Source organism: Nestor notabilis, unplaced genomic scaffold, assembly GCF_000696875.1.
Source record: "Nestor notabilis isolate BGI_N333 unplaced genomic scaffold, ASM69687v1 scaffold22302, whole genome shotgun sequence".
Classification (NCBI taxonomy): Eukaryota; Metazoa; Chordata; class Aves; order Psittaciformes; family Psittacidae; genus Nestor; species Nestor notabilis.
The window spans coordinates 6800-23380 of NW_009917268.1; the positions used below are offsets into that span (position 1 = coordinate 6800).

At 44.2% G+C, this 16581-nt stretch overlaps 1 protein-coding gene across 1 annotated transcript in view; it reads left to right on the plus strand.

The window, feature by feature from the left end:
- Positions 1-856: 856 nt before the first annotated feature.
- Positions 857-16581, plus strand: part of MGRN1 (mahogunin ring finger 1, E3 ubiquitin protein ligase) — a gene marked incomplete at its 3' end in the record, with an annotated part of 45165 nt that continues 29440 nt past the window's right edge. The window contains exons 1-3 of the mRNA XM_010009149.1: positions 857-970; positions 3732-3820; positions 10272-10418. Coding sequence (XP_010007451.1) covers positions 878-970; positions 3732-3820; positions 10272-10418 — 329 coding nt within the window. The remainder of the gene's footprint in view (positions 971-3731; positions 3821-10271; positions 10419-16581) is intronic.

A 16581-nucleotide genomic window follows, 5' to 3' on the forward strand; every position in this document is an offset into this window, starting at 1 on the left:
CTCCTGGTTCTTATTTATCTGACACTGTAACTTTGTGAAGTTCATGTTTGAAGGTGTTTTCCTGAAGTCTTTTTAGGAGGAAGCTGCGTTTGTGGTACCCTCATGTGGATGAATTGATTTGGTTGACTTTGCAGTTAATCCAGTGCGACAGGATGCCAGTGACCTTGCACAGACTTCATCTCCTGAAATCTGCACTGCAGTGTGTCACCTTAAAGATGAATAAAACAAATACACCATGAAGCTTTCAGAGCTGAAGTTCAGTTAGTCAGTCCCAGGGTTTACCTCTTCCATTCATCCCTGTTTCTGCATTTAGAACTGTCAATGTTATTAATTCAGCATCAAGGCATGCAGTCTTTAGCACTCACAGTAAAGGTTTTGTGTGGTTCTGTCCCTGGGATATGGGAATGAAAAAGGAGAGGGAAGGCAAACTGCCTAACAGGAGCCCCTCTGGCTCTGCAGGGGTTTGCAGTGGGAAGAAGCCTCATCCTTCTCTGAGCAAGTCAGTGGTGTTGGTGGGACGGGAAGGTGGAGAAAAAGAGAATTCATCAGAATTGAGCAATGTTGGAAAGAGCTGACTCTTACTGCTCCCTGTCCCTTCTCTGGAAAACAAGTTAAAATGGAATTTTCTCCACTATAATGATTTATTCTAGTTTGCTGGGTTTCTTCCCTGCTTCTACTGTTGGCAGTGTTCATTAATAATACAGGGAAGGAGTGAACTAGCGAGTATTTTCCATGTTTTGTGCTCTTCTATACTTGTGCATTAAAAACTGTGCAGACCCGTTGTTCTCTGGGAAGCACTACTTTAGAGGTTTGGGGTTTTTTTTTATTCCCTTCTGGTTTTCTTTTTCTAGGAAACTACTTTGCAAGTCACTTCTTTATGGGAGGCGAGAAGTTTGACACCCCTCACCCTGAGGGCTACCTTTTTGGCGAGAACATGGATCTAAACTTCCTTGGGAATAGACCTGTTCAGGCAAGTTGCTATATGCTGTCTATTTTACCCTCTTGATTTCTGCCTGCTTTGGGTCATCTTTTGCAGGGTCTCCTAGAGGAGGATAGCACAGACCTAAGAAACCCTCACTACTTGTGGAGTGTCATTCCAGTCTGAGGTGCAAGCGTTCTGTCACCCCACGGCCCAGCTTGTTGGTTGCTGTAGCTGTTCAGATGCAAGCGGAGTTTTCCTAAGAAGCAATATTCACCTTCTAGCCTTATTTTCACTTAAGGCAGAAGGAAGAATTAGTGGAGGAAGGAGGACAGGGACTCAGGAGCATGGATTTGGGGACTAATTTTGATTGCCTGGGTGGTGTTGATATTTGGTGGGGTTTGCTTGCTTTGTCACCTAGGTGGGCTGCTCAGACAGTCTTTCCTTTACTTTTCCCAGTTGCAACATGGACCTCTTACTGGGCTCACAGGGGTCTTGTGAGACTGTGGAAAGCTATCTGCTTGAGTGATTGGTTTGTTTTTCTGTTATGAACAGGGAACAGCACTGTTCTGGAGGACAGATTGGAATTTTATGCAAGTGTTACGTTTTGGTTTTCTCTTGCATCTCAAAACTACTTAAAAAGAACCGAAAGGTAACCTTAGGAGTCATTTGGAGCTATTTCAGAGTGCTGGATAAGAAAGCGTTAAGAGCTGCTTGCTTTGCCAGCTATTTTCCTAGTTGTTTCTGCAGCTTCAAAATGTGAAAAAGAAAACGTTGTTGCCATGGTTCTCATCCTCAGAAAAGCTGTGACTAGAAGTTAATTCATGCTTCTAGGGCTTGGGGGCAGTTCAGTGTCACCCCTAGTTTACAGATGGGGAAACTGAGGCAAGATGACTCACTGATTGAAGTGGACTGGTGACAAGTAATTTCTGCTGAGTTGTCCTCAGGCTTTGCCATTGGTCTTCTCAGCACCACAGTTAGTTCACAGCACTCTGCAGGGTAGGACAAGGCAGAATCTGGAAAGCCTGTGTTCAAGCAGAAAGTGCAGATGAGCAACAGAATTAGGAAGGAGGGACTTTAGTTGGAAATTGTTCTGGACATAGCAGTGCTGTGCAGACATGGGGATGCTCAGTGCATGTCCTGTGCCATGTCTGTATGCAGAGCCCGTGCAGGACAGCGCTTAAAAGCTTAAAAGCTGATTGCTTCTCCTTTGCTCTGCGACTAGCAGCTGCACAGTGCTCCAGCAAAAGCAGAAGGTGCAGCTGTTAGTGAAATATCCCATGTGCCTATGGCTGTAGGGCCTAGCCTTGGAGAGTTAAATTGCCTGCATGTCTCAACTTGGGTTTCCTTGTAGACATCCCAGCACTGAATTTCATCATTTCTTCAGAGGGGAGTGGGTGAGAATGCTATTAACACAGTGGGATGTTTGCCAAATAGGTTTAAGAGAGGGAGGCTGTTGTGGTATATAGTTTGCCTATGTAAAGTTAATGCCCTTTGGCAGCTCTGATTAATCTTCAAGGAAAAAACACTTGAACACAGAGCAGCAAAACTGCTTTCTGGACATGGACCAAATTCTCACTTTGGAGTAGCTTTTGTCCTGACTGCTTTGTGTAGAGCAGTGCTACCAACCACAGTACCCAGCAGTCAGGGTGCAAGGAAAGTAGTTGCTGCTGCCCTGTGAATTCTCTGCTGCCTGTGGCTGCAGCACAAGGTCTTCTGCAGCATTCTCATGTTGGTCGGGAAGCAGTAGGTTTCCCCTGTATTGCCCCACCAATACATTTCTGTGGCCTTAGAATACAACACTGAAGGGTTGTGTCCTGGAGCTGCCCTGAACCTCACTGCATTTGTCTGCCTGTTTAGCAGACTCCTCATTTCTAAGGAAATATGTATATTGGTGGTCCCTGGTACTTCTGCTCCATGCCAGTCACTCTCTACCATCTGGTAGGTGTGTATCTGGCTGACCCCAACTCCAGTGAGTTTGCGTGGTGGCACTGTTGCTGAATACATTCAGTTACTTTCTGCCTAAAAGCCTGTCCTGTAGCTCTGTGCCTTTGTGTCATGCAGTTGCTTTGACTTGGAGCATGGCTGTCTCTCCAGTCTGAGCCCTATCAAACTTGGCAGTTGTGTGAGTGGATGTTTTGGCTTCGATTTTTCACCAAGCAGATGGGAGATACAGCAGGCAGGTCTGGAGCTGGTACAGGTTGTGATCACCACAGTAAGCAGTTTCCTTTGCGTTTCTTGCTAGAGAGTCTCTGACCAGTAAGGAGAATTACAGTCTGGAGCATTATTGTCCTTTATTTAGACAATCTATGAAAAAGTCTCTTGACAGTAGGACAGAATGAGGCCCACTGTCCCTGTCTCTTTCTTTTCTTTTCCAGAACATTTGCCCCATTGTTTAAGAATAAAAAAAGTTTCCCCCAGTAATCCAGGGCTTCAGCATGCTGATTAACAGTCAAGTCACCCTTCACATGCTGTAACACACATGGAAGAGCTGCTCAAGCTGGAGGTGGTTTCTTAAGTGGAAATAAAAGCTTGTGAGAGCAAGGCTTTCCAGAATTCAGGGTGCAGAAAAAGAGCTTTCTTAAAGTACATACTGCCAATATGAGCTATTGCTGGGCCAGATCAGGATTTTCACCCTGAAACATACTTGATTTATCTGTAAGTAGAATTTGCTATAACTGTTCCTTGTGGCTCTTGTGCTGAGTACCCTTAAAGGTAGATGTTTCTTGGTTTGCGTAAACTGTATGCCAGGTAACATGCTGCTACCTATTATGGTATAATAATGGGAGAATTATTTGCCTTTTTGTTCCAGTTTCCCTATGTAACGCCAGCTCCACATGAACCAGTGAAGACACTGAGAAGTCTGGTGAATATCCGCAAAGACTCTCTCCGACTTGTGAGGTATTCATATTGCCTGAACCTTTCATTTTATTCAACCCAGCAATCTGTCATCCAGAGCCAAAGTCTATTTGATAAGGTTTTGGAGAAACAGCTGAATTACAGATCCTTGTTGCTAGATATGTCTAGAGGTTTCTGTTCTCTTGTGATCAGAGCTTGCAGGTGTTTTTTATTTTCCCTAACCCTGGACTTGAGCAATCTGTGTTTCCAAACAGGACTAGTGATGTATCTGATTCTTCAGGACAGACTAGAGTGGTAAACAAAACCATAAAATAATTAGTATGAATGGAAGATATTAGTCAGGTCAATAAACCCTACAGAGAGATTCCTTTCTGCGTTCTTGTGCAAGGAGAAACCAGAAAGTGGCTGATTCTGGTGCAAGCCACAGGCCAGGAAGACTTACTGGTCTTGAGTGAAACTTCCTCAGGTTTCTCCTGCTGCCAAGATAAAGTTTGGTCCTAGTGTTATGCATTTATTTAGATGGCTCATGGCCCATGCATAGGGGAAGGAGGTCTGGATAGCCGTGGAGATCTGTTTCACTGTGCTATGCTGAGATCTAAAACAGCACTGGCTGGATTAAACGTAATGGCAACCGCTTCGACCTGTGGCTGCCCTGTTTCAAACAGATGGGTGAAGCACAGGGGCCCAGCATACAGTGCTTTGTTTTGGTCTGAGCAACTGGGCAGATGTCCAGGCAGAGCATTTCTCAAGCGTCCTTGGATCGCTCCAAGTTCTGTGTTTCAGGCACAGGGCCAGCTTCCACTCTCAGCCAAGGTGGTTCTGAGAGCATGGTGTAATGTGAGTAGTTTGAGTCATAACCACACAAAACCCTCAGTTTGTTTTTGTGTGAAAAATGAAGGGTTTGTTTTGTTTTTTTTAAATGAGCAATGCTTGTGGTTTCAAAACTGATTGAACAGGAAAAGAGTGAAGAACTTCTGAAAAAGTAACCATTGGTAAACCGCTCTGAATGCTGTCTCGCCCTTTCAGCTAAAGGGTGAAATACGTCTCTAGGAAATAGCCTTGCTTTCCTCCCACACTTGCTGTGGAAAGGGTATTTTATTCTCCTCGCAGGCATCCACATAAATGGTGTAACATCTCAGAAGCCAAATGGGAAGTGGCTTTTCTACTGGGAGAGGCCTTGCTGTGAATGGAGGAATTGATGGAGTTTAGTACATACAGTTCTGTCATTCTGCTTTCTGTGGTTGTCCTCCCAAGCAGAGTTGCAGCTCTGGACTATTTGAAATGCAGTTTCCTTGCACCTTGACAGTGTCCAGGTTTGCGTCTGTCTAATTCCTGGTACTATCAGTTCTTTTGCTGCCTCATGAGCTCCAGCAGGCTCTTGTGCTGCCGCTGCCGTGTTACTGCTGATGACACCACCATCAACATTATTCTATTTAATTTTGTACTGATGTAGACACAGAATAGATTTTGATTGCCAGTCCCCAAGGGTACATTGTGTCTTGTGCTTTTTTTTTCTGTTCTGTGCTAGAGACTTTTCTGTTATTCCTCTGTACATAAAGACACTTTGTGCCCTCTCCAGCTTGGCTTATTTAATATCAATAGTTGAGGCTTGCACATTCTTTCTAGAACTAGTTAAGTTTAATTTACTACCTTCTCCACCATATAAAATGATACTGAGCTGAGTGTCTAGGTGTAAAGTAGGGTCTGATGGTAAAGTGCTCACAAAGTTTTTGTTTTTCATAGAGTCATAAGATGGTTTGAGTCCAAAGGGACCTTAATGATCATCCAGTTCCAACCCCTCCCACCACAGACAGGGACAGCTTCCACTAGACCAGGTTGCTCCAAGCCCTGTCCAACCTGGCCTTTAACACTGCCAGGGATGGGGCAGCCACAGCTTCTCTGGGCACCCTGTGCCAGGGCCTCAGCACTGAAAAAATTCTTCTCAATACCTAATATAAATCTCTCCTCTTTCAGTTTAAATCCATTCGCCCTTGTCCTATCCCTGCATGCCTTCGTAAAAACTTGCTGAGGGTGCACTCATTCTCATTGTCCATGTTATTGACAAAGATGTTATACAGCGCTGGTCCAAATACCAACCTTGTATGTCATTGAAAAGTTATTGTTAGCCTGTGAAGAGGGTGTTGATCCATAATTTGGAGTGCAGGACTTTATGCAGGAATATGAAGAAATGTCCAATCTGGGCTTCCCACCCAGCTCTCACCAGACAAATGCCGAGCTTTGTGCAACTCTGAATGTTTACAGCAGCTTTGGAGAGAAGCAATAACCTGTGGACCTGAGTCTTCAACACCTTGTGTGAGTGCTTGATTTCTAGCAGGATGAGACTCTGAACCTCAGAGGAGGGTAGCATGAGTTCTGCTGTTAACCACTAACAGAAAAAGAGTGCCTTATGTCTGTCTCATGTTCCTCTTCTGGCACTGGATTGGCAGCTTTATTTCAGAGCTGCAGTACCCGATAGGCTTATGCTGGCTGTTTACTCTTACCTTTAAAGCACTTCCAGTTGCAGGAGGAAGATAAACTCATGAAGCCTTGTGTTTCATGGAAAAATTACATTCTGGGACAGCCTCTCTGCTTCAGTGTGGACTTTGGGCTTTGGTTAGTATCATGAAACAAAGTGCTGAAGGAATCAGCAACTATAGTGGCTTGGGATCATGTCTGAAGCAGCAGTAATACCACGGAGAGTAGTGAGGCCACTGAGCGCTTTGGATAAGGGCCTGAGAAGGGAGGCAGATAATAGGGACTAAAGGAGATGGGTGAGTCGCTGTGAATGAGAGAAGGGAAGTCCCTCCTCTTCCCTCACCAGCACAGTGAGGCTGATGATCCTTGGAGCTGTTCATCCTGTGCAGTGGAGGTGGTGGTCGTGGTGAGGGTGCTGGGACTGCCTCCTCAGTCAGTCCCAGCCTTGGACAGTGTTAAACTACAGATATCTAAAGGATGCCGAAACAGGAAAGCATCCATTTGATGGTGATCTCCCCCAGTGAAGGTCAACACTGATAGAGATGTCAAATGCCTGCTAACACTGTTGTAGTGCATATCTCACAATGCTAAGTCAAGCAATACTTCACATTTATCCTGCAAGTCTACTAAGTTCTTGGTCAAACTTTTTAATCTCCTCAAAGGATGAAATCAGGTTCGACTCAACCTAGTTCTATAAAATTGTCATGGTTGCTGTTAATTATATTTTAATGTTTTAATTCTTTAACAGACAAACAAAAAGAGGTGATGTCAGACCAAGCAGCCTCAGCTCCCTTGGTCATCCTGCTTTGCCTTTTTCATCATAACGTTGGATCAGCTGTTTGTTCTCAAAGGTGGTCAGTCTCTTCTGCTCTATACATGTGGTTGTGGAGGCTGTGCTCTCATGTGCATGACTGAAAGGCACATCTAGCAAAGTCACTGTTTTCTAAACTTGCACATGCATCTGTGGCCACCTCACACCAACACTGTAGGGTTTGACTGAATGTACACTGTAAACTTCAAGTGCAGGTAGAGACAAAAGAGCTCTTGAACTCCTGAACCACTCCTGAATCACTACTTCCTTGTCTGCCATATCCCTTGCAAAGAAAGAAGGAGTGCAAAATGTGTGACTTCTTCTTGTTAGGCCCCTGAAGATACATCCCACTGTTCCTGCACCTTAAGGTGGAACATGAGATATCTCTGCCTCTCAAAGTATGCACCAGTAGCCCTTGCTTGTTCCTCAGTACCACTACCAGTTGGCATAGCTGCTTATGCAGTCTTTTCTCACCCAAACTCATTGCTGTGTGGCAGACAATTTTCTTAACTTCCAGCACTAGGCATGTTGCAACTGGAAGATGTGTACACAGCCTTCCTGTGACTGTCACCATTTAGGCATGTATACTTTGCCCCATGCTCAAGTGGTGATGTTCCAGGCAGGCAGGGCTCTGACTCTCCTACTTCCCAGCAGATGCATCCTGCAGAAACCTTCTCTCCAGACACTGCAGTTGGTAGTGGCCCCTCGGTGGTTTCCCAGGGCAACAGATCTAGCCAAGCCTAGGTTTAGAAACGTTTAATCCCTTTTCATCTTGAAAGGATGAAAGCACATTCTGAGTGCTGGCAGGGAGGTGCAGAAGTGACATTGGGAGCAGGGTGGTGATATGGGAACCCGTGTGCTTTATGTGACTTCTCTGAGAAGACAAAACAGGAAATGGTTTTACTAATGACTATTAGTCATTACTAATAGTCATTAATTAATAATTAGTGTGATCTGCCCCCAACCTCCGGGTCTCCTACCTTGTTACTTCGGGCTGTTACAGGTATCTACATCTGTGGCTTTGATCATGCGTTCAACATGCATCTAACTATTTTAATGCCTACCTACATATACAGTGGGTATAGGTCTGTGAAGTAGCTTCCATTGGTGCTTGCCTTCAAGGGGTGCTTGTTCTCCCTCACTCTCCTTCTTCTGGAAGAAGTGGCAAATGTATTGTAGCCTAGATCCTTCGCTGCCAACCTCGGATCAGTGGAGGGTGGTGCAGCAAGAGGGAATTTGCAGAAGTTTGTGCTGCTGCTTTCTTGTGAGCTGATTGTTGCCATCTGTTGTTCTTGGGTCAGTTCAGCACAAAATGTTGATGTTTTCTAAGCAAACCTGCCCTGCTGGATAGAGTATTTCTTGTTTTCAGCCTTCAAGTGCTATGATTTTATCCTTTTAACACAACTAGCTAGTGTGAAAATACCATCTTGCTCTATACTGTGTATTGTACCCAGTATTTGCTACTGCAAATGTTCAGACCCTCAGTTCTTGGGATTTGTGTTTTCGTACTAGCATGTTGAGTGTATTCTAGTTTGATGTACTGTTCTGACCTAGGTGAGCCTCTGGCAAAAGTCTTGTTTGGAGCTCTCCAAGTCCTTCAGACAGGAATGCAAGTGTATGCTATAGTGGTTCACTAGGGTTACATTAGTATGTGCATTAGGTATTTGATTGTACTGCTCTCAAGTTTTATTTTGCACCTTCTGTATTAAATGGATGAAGTTGTAACATTTCATTCTTGTTCAGTGTGGTGTTAAATAAAGTTCATGCTGGAACCCTCTTAATTAGGCAGCACTTACTACATCTCTGTGAACTCGGTAAATAAGGATCCCCTTGACAATTTTCAGATGGAATTATGGAGGTATGCCTAGCCCATTTCTGAGTATTTTCAACAGTGCAGCATATTCATTGAGGCCACTTAATGAAGAGAGAGGCTGACTGATACTGCGAAGTCAGAGATGGTGCCAAGCTTTTCCTGAATAGTTTAGCTGCTTGGCTTTGACCCAGCCATTGTGGCAATTAAGGTAGTACCAGCAGACAAGTGAGGCTGGAGCTGGGTGTACATCAAATAGTGTTCAAGTAGTGCTGTACACCTCTCAAAGGCAACCTGTTGCATTCACCATTTCTGCACAGTGTGGGACCTAATGGTGGTACCTACAGTTGTAGGGTTGTGGTGGGATTGGAATTTACATATGAGAATCTGCTTCTGCCCTGTCAGTGAATCACGTCCATTTTGTCTGTCACTTTGCTCTTCAGGGCAGGGGTGTGTTGTGTTGGCTGCTTGTTCCACATTGCTGGTCTCACTGGCCATTCCTGGCATGGCATAACTCACTGCTCACCCATGGCCATAGCTTGCTGACCTGGAGCTTTCTTCATACCACCTTCTTCACCAGGTTTATTACCTGCCTTTTTCTAGCAGCAGGGAGAAGGATTAATCCTGGGCAATGGTGATCACACAGTGGCATCCAGCTGTACAGTAGCCCATAGCCAAGTTATAACTCACCTTTATGGAAATAGAAATAACATCTAAACTCCTTCTTGTATTGGTTATCGTGCATCTATTACACAGTTGAATGTTAATTGTTGTTCATACAATAAATGCGTGCACGTTTCAGTCATTAAGCAGCATCAGAGGTTTTCAGTTGATGACTTTTACTTTTAAAGGTATTTGAAGTTCCTATATTTGGATGGTTTCTGATCTGAATATCATCTTCTGTGTGATACTGAGGTGCCTTTTGTTGAATTTCGTGAATTTTTTGTTACAGAAACGCTGGTATTTTGCCTATTGTGCACCATTTTGTTTGCAGAGTTAAAAGAATTAGGCTTCAGACTTCTCAGGCCCATGCAGGATTTCTTTAGCCTAAATACTGAGCCTAATGTGAAGATTTAAAAGGAGGGAAAATGTTTCTTGTCCTAAGGGTTTGACATTCAAGAGTTCACTTTCTTGTCTCATTCTGTGTCCCAGCATTGTAAGGCTGGTTGAAATCCCTCAACACCATCACTACGTAATTCACTTGACTAACTTCAGTCAAATCTTGGAAGAACCTTCCTTGGAGGAAAGAATGGAGTTCTTCTGGAAGCCCCAGTGGAAGGCCATGGTGCCTTGCCTGCCCGGAACACCTACACTGGAGTACTCTTGTCCTGATTCCCAGAGTGATCTTGATCACATCACATAAAAATATGTTATAATCCTCTGGCTTTGTCTTTCAGGTATAAAGATGATGTTGACAGTCCTACTGAGGAGAATGGGAAGCAGAAAGTCCTGTACAGCCTGGAGTTCACGTTTGACGCAGATGCTCGTGTTGCCATCACAATCTACTGCCAGGCTACAGAAGAGTTTGTTGGTGGCATGGCAGTGTAAGTCCTGGGCGTGTGGGCATGTGGAGGGCACAGGCTCTTGGATGATGAACCTGTCAGACATCTCTCATTACCCCTGAGGACAGTGCTGCCACATTGGTGGAATGGGAAATCTCCTCTTTTTCTGTTTTGCTTTATATATTCTCATAGCTTTGAATATTACTTTCGCTTCCCTCCCTCACATAGCCAATATCCTCTCTTTTGTTCCTTTTTTGGTTTGTTTTTTTGGTGTGGAGAAACCATTTTGTGTGCATCAAAGGAGAAGAACTCACAGCTGTATGCTTTGTCAGCAAGATTTTGTATGAAACTAAAAAAAAACCCAACCACCCTTCCCTTCAAATAGTACCTCTTTTTAACCCAGATCACCTAACTCACTGGATTTCTATGTTCTCTGTGATGGGAGCATCTGGGCCACCAAAGTAAAATTCATTCTGTCTCTTATATAGCGAGTCTGTGGAATTGAGGCCCACTGAAAGCCTATTTTGGGATAAATGACCACCTCAACACAGGCTGCTGGGAAATGGTTATCAGGAGGATTTACTGCCTGAAACCCTGTGTGTTTCCTGCCAAGTACACATATTAGTCTTTGGCTAGCTGTAGAAAGAATAGTCAAACTGTCATCCATGGAGTCTTTCTTAGATCCTGGTAGCGCATCCTTACAGCTTTCAAACCCTTTTCATCTAAATCAGCATGCTTAAACCATTCCAATCAACACTGTATCCCATAACACTAGGAAAAATTTCCTCTATGTATTAAGAAATAAGGTGGCTGAAAACATCCTTTCCCTGGTGTGAGCTGAGTACATATGAGCTGCTGGTACGTTATGGCAGGCTTCTAATGGCCATGGGACAAAGAATTCTTCTGGTTCTATGTGAAAAGGAAGATTCAGGCTGCAGAAGCTCTTAGCTTCCTCTGGTAGAGGCTTTTGGCTGACCAGTGGCTCTGTGCACGTGGTGCTGATGGCTTCTGCAGTGGTGCTCTGGATTTGGGGGTAAACTAACGTTTTATTGGAGGGATCTGTAGAGGTTTCAGCAGGGAGAAATATGTATGACAAGCCATAAAATGGCCTATATGTTTTATGCAAAGTGTAAGCATCCCACTAATGGTCAATGAAGAGTGTATTTTTAGAAGTGAGACAGGCTCAATGCTCCCATCCAGATGTGCATTCCTCCAAACTGGAGGATGTCCCAGTCCAGAATTTTTGTTCACTTCTTCTGTTGAAGCCTATGGCTGCCTTTATTTTGGGGAGGTAATAAATTAGCTAATTTAAGTGCCTGAAAAATATCTCTCAACAAACTGTGAAAATGCTTTTTATTTAGATTCAGTTTGTCCTGAGCAGAGCTGAATGAAGCAGGATGCCTTAGAATAAAGTTTCCGTGTTCTGTCTCTTGGGTCCTTAGGTTTCCTGTGAATTTAGTGCTAGTGAAGGTGTTGGAATGGCAGCCTTGGAGATTGAAGCCCTCTTTTCCTAATACAGGTACAATGTGGAGAGGTGGCCAGTGTCCCTGGTGCTGCCCTGCGGTGTTCTTTGTTTTTTGACCCAAGAAGGAAACCTGCTATGGGCTAATGCGGAGAACTGAGGGACTCTTTGGCCAGGGTGGATGTATTTACATTGCCAGACTTCAGCTGTGGCTTAAATCAGCAAGTCTGTTTTTAAATCATTAATTTTAATCTTGTTTTGCACATTCACTTGTTGATTTACCTCAGAGACTGTATTTGTCACTGGTCAGTAACAGTAAAACATACATTATCTGTATTTACAACTCAGTATAAGCTTCACATCAAACTTCGTGTTACGTTTTACAATGAGCTTAAGTCAGTAAAGAATATGCATGTAGTTTAAAATGTATTTTTTTCACACTCCTAGTTTTGCTTTTTATTGTGTCAAAATGGCAAAAAAGAAAGTTATTCTAAAAAGAAAGATACATCTTTTTTTTTTTTAACCTGTGTCTTGAACTAGGCTGTGTTGGGGTGAAATGCAGCTGAATCACCTGAGACCAGCAGCATAGCATTCTTGTTGGTTAAACTGCTCCATGTTGGACTCATAAGAGACCGTCTTGTCAAGTTGTACCTTGAATAATAATTGCCTAATGGAAGTTATTATAGTTGCTGAATATAACTATTTCTGGATAGAGTGTGGTTTTAGTCTTCTGTAACTCATAGCTCTCCTCTCAGAACTCTGTCAGCTGATTGGAGGAGGAAAACAGTTTCTGGTTCACTTAAAGAACATGTGTTACTGAAATCAGTGCCATGCACTGAGCCAGTGACTGTCACCAGTGCTGTTGGCTGTTCTTTAAAGCTTATGCAGCAAACATAAACTACCTAATTGCTTTTTAAATCTAATTTGAACAATTCCTAGGTAGAGCATCTGAAAGTTAACACAACTGTCACCTTCAAAGAAATATTATTTTTTTTAAACCTGAATGTTTTAATCCACCCTGTCCATGGTTCACTGAGAGAGATCTCTGTTCAGATGCCAGAAGAGAAACCTTTGTTCATGAACCCTACCTGCCTCTGCACGAAACCAGGATCAGTAGACAGCAGTCATTACCTCGCTAACAAAATGTAGCTGACAATACTGTGCTGCCCTGCCAGGGTGGCAGCAGTGCCCTGTGCACTGAACCTTTACATGAAAAGGTAAAGTACTTGGATTCAGCTCTTCCTTCCACTGCTGACCTTTTCTTTAATAAGTCATACTTTATTTCCCCATAGTATAGGAGTGATGAGCTGTCTGTCTCTGCTCCAGAGTTCCTGGACAATAAATGTTATATAGGTATGGGGGGCTACATCAGAGGCCAGGGAACCTTTTGGAAGGCTTGATCCTGATTTCGTGCAGATGTGTAGGTAATAAGGGCTGGGGGTAGTAAGATATAAATACAGACTTTATAAGCTGCTTTAATTCAACCCAGGCTATTTTTCCCTGTGGAAGTGGCTCATGAAGCATGTCTTGGGGCTAGTATAGCTGCTTGAAGTAGGCATCTCTGCTTCTCTGGATTTGCTGGCTGCTAGTAAAAACCTTTTGAAGCTCTGATTTCAGCTTTGCAAAGCAGTTCTGAAAGGGCAGTGCTGTAATTACTTTGATTTATTCTTTTCAAATTCTAGTGGAAAAAAAAAAATCTGGGCTGCATTCTTCAAGCGCTGAGAGGAGCGAGTGCATTCTTGGTGCACTAAAAGGACTGCAGCTTCCCTTTGCCTGGGCTGGTAGTTTTTCCTTTTTCTCAATTTCTTTTGGTGCTAACAGCTACATCAAAGGAACAAGCTTGTGCAAAAGCTGCACTGCCTATAAATTCAAAACTTTTTCTGTTGCTGTGTCCAACATTTGATTGGGAAGAAGGTGCTCTTTAAAACAAAATACTTCCCCCCCCCCCCAATTGATGCTAAATCCTAAAATGGGAGAAAATTTCTGGACCCTTGTCAAAAGCAGAAATTTCCTCCTAGTCCCCAGCCTGCAGCATGGCTCCTCAGAAGCACTAAGCAAGTTATTCTTGCTTCTCTGCTGAAACAACCACTGAACCTGATAGTATCAGCTCTCCTGCTCATGTGAAACTCCTGCTAGGAGTATTGTTATGTGCCTACAATTTGGGGTGAGAGGAGGGAGTGAAGGGAAGGTGGCTCTCCCTGAGCAGAGGCAATGCTTGTTGTAGACCCCCCTGCTCAACTGAGAGCCACAGTGCTCTATCCCCTGGGTCTGCCTTCAGGATTAGCTGCTCTCTGTGACCAGAGGGAAGCCTTTCTTTCTGCAAGCCAGGAAGCTTCCTCCCAGAGATGTCTGGGCTCCGTTTAAAAGCTGGTGCCTTTATCAGTATGTGCTGCCTGTCCTAACCTGTCTCAAAGGAGTGTTCAGCAGACTTTCCCAGGTAATCATGCTGGGAGATATGCTCAGCTATACCGTTTCCCATCCAAGTTCTTGGGAACGTGTAGCTCCCAACTGCTGCCTGCCACTTGTCCTGAACTGTTGAACTCTTTGAGTTTCAGAGGGAGCTGTATTGTCACCACTGTTGGACCACAGTTGACCAGTGAAGTCTGGAGAAGGTGAATGTGTGGCTGTTGGTGATTGTAGAGGTATCTTTACCTCTGCAGCCCCACGCCCAAAAGAAGGTACCCAGCATTTTCTGGTGCTAGTGCAGATATCTGTATAAGCTTGTTGGATGAAATGGGAATTAATTTAAATCTAGAGGGGACTGCTTCTCTTGCCTTCTGAATATCTTTTGCCCAGTTACTTTGTGGTGAGCCTAAAGTAAAACACATTAGTTCTCAGAGGACCAGCATTACCCCAAGGGTAACAGAGACCAGACCTGCTTGTGTCCAGAGTCTCTTTAATGGCATGGGATTAGCAGTGACCTGCCTCTGAACAGCTCAAGACTCCCAGTAATCTCAGTTTTATTTATTTTTCTGTCTTTGTCCGTTTTCTTTGATTTTGGAAATCCTCAAACTGTTCTGCTGCGCTTCTGTTCCCTATGGCAGCCCCTGCAGTGAGCTTCCTTGAGGACACACAGCATCTTCTCTGAGGATCTGTGCTCTTGGGGAGTTGGCCTGTGATCTGGCTGGCTTGGAGACAGTGATATTTCTCAGATTGTCCTTTCATTTGGCTTCAGTTTCCCAGCAGCATGGTAGAAAGCAAGGAGTTCTCTGTTTGGGGAAACTCAGAACAGCTTGACTGCTCACCTGCGAGGACAAGCCTTGTATCGCGCAGTGTCCCTGAGACACAGCACTACCTGTCAGCTTCAGAAATGTCCTACAAACAGAGAGACGTTTGCTGTCAGAATCTGTGATGCTTACTAGGGTTTAAGACTAACCAGCTGGAGAGGTAGTTGTGTGCCTGTGGTAGGGGTGATCAGCACGTGCAGCAAGGAAGGGTTCAGCCATCTCAGCCAGGGTGACCAAGATGGGCCTCAACTAAATGGCATGAGAATCTCTGCCTTAGTGCATAGAGGAGGCACAAACATACAGGTGTACGAGCTGAATGTCAGTTACTTGCTAGTGATTGCCCATAAGCATTTCATTTCCCCCCAATAAATGCAAGGTGCTCTGCACTGCATTTCCATCTCAGGGCTGGCAGTACTCCTCAGAAGCTCCTAGAGAACAGTTGAAGGACTCCTGGTTTGTAGTCTGCTTTCTCCTGCAGTAACTGGCCCACATTTTTCTATACTCAGATGTCTTTGCTCTAGGAGACCAGTGTGGTTTTTTGAGCAGGCTGCGGAGATGCTCGTATTCTCTTTTTGTGTGTGCTCTACAAATGCATCCTATTCTTTTCTGGCAAAAGCCTTGATGTGCACACTGTTAGCCTGTTCCTGGGAGGGCCTCTGGGACTTTTCCAGCTATAGGTATCTATCCTGCTGACTAGCAGGAAGGATCGTGTGTAGTTAAAACATGACAGCAGCAGTTGTTTCCCCAGGGGAAGAAGTCAAACCAGCCCTGTAGCTGGAAGAACTTAAAACAGCCAGCTCTAAAGACATGAGCAATCTGGGCAGATCAGGAGCTGCTGATAAATATGACATGGGAAGTTTGAGTTTTGCAGCCCATTCTTATGAACAAGATCTTCCTCTTTGGACAGAGAAGGTTCTCTTCCATATCCTAGTATTGTTGCCAACCTCTGTTTTCTTATTATAAAGAGAAAACACAATGAAAATAGGTCAGTGTAGCTCTGCAGTCCTTGCCCCCTTTTCAGGGGCGTGCTGTTTGTGTTGCTGATGCACAGATGGGTGTAACGGATGTATTTTATTTCATTTGTTAAATCTCATTTTCTTGTTTGTTTTGCAGTGCCTGCTACACTCATTGCAAACATCCTACCGCAGGCTGATGGTGGACATGACATCGCAATGATTACATATTCTGTCTGCATATAGAAATTTAAATAGTTGGTTCACAAAATGGAATCTAACTGAAATGGGTAGCTCGGCGCATGGTTGTTTTCACTAAAGCTTGTGTAGGAGAGGCAGAGGCACTCAGATACTCCTTTGGTTATTTAATAGCCGCTCTTTATTCAGGGCCTTTGAAAGGTGCTCTTGCTGCTTTTGGCTGTGGACTGTGGTGATTAATATGAATTCTTTGTGCAGGGAGATTCCTTCTATGTGAAGAAATCAGAGGCAAGCGCTGGTTTTTGCTAGGCACAAGCCTTTACAGCCGAGGCCCGCTTTGATCCAGGCAGACACCAGTCCCCAAG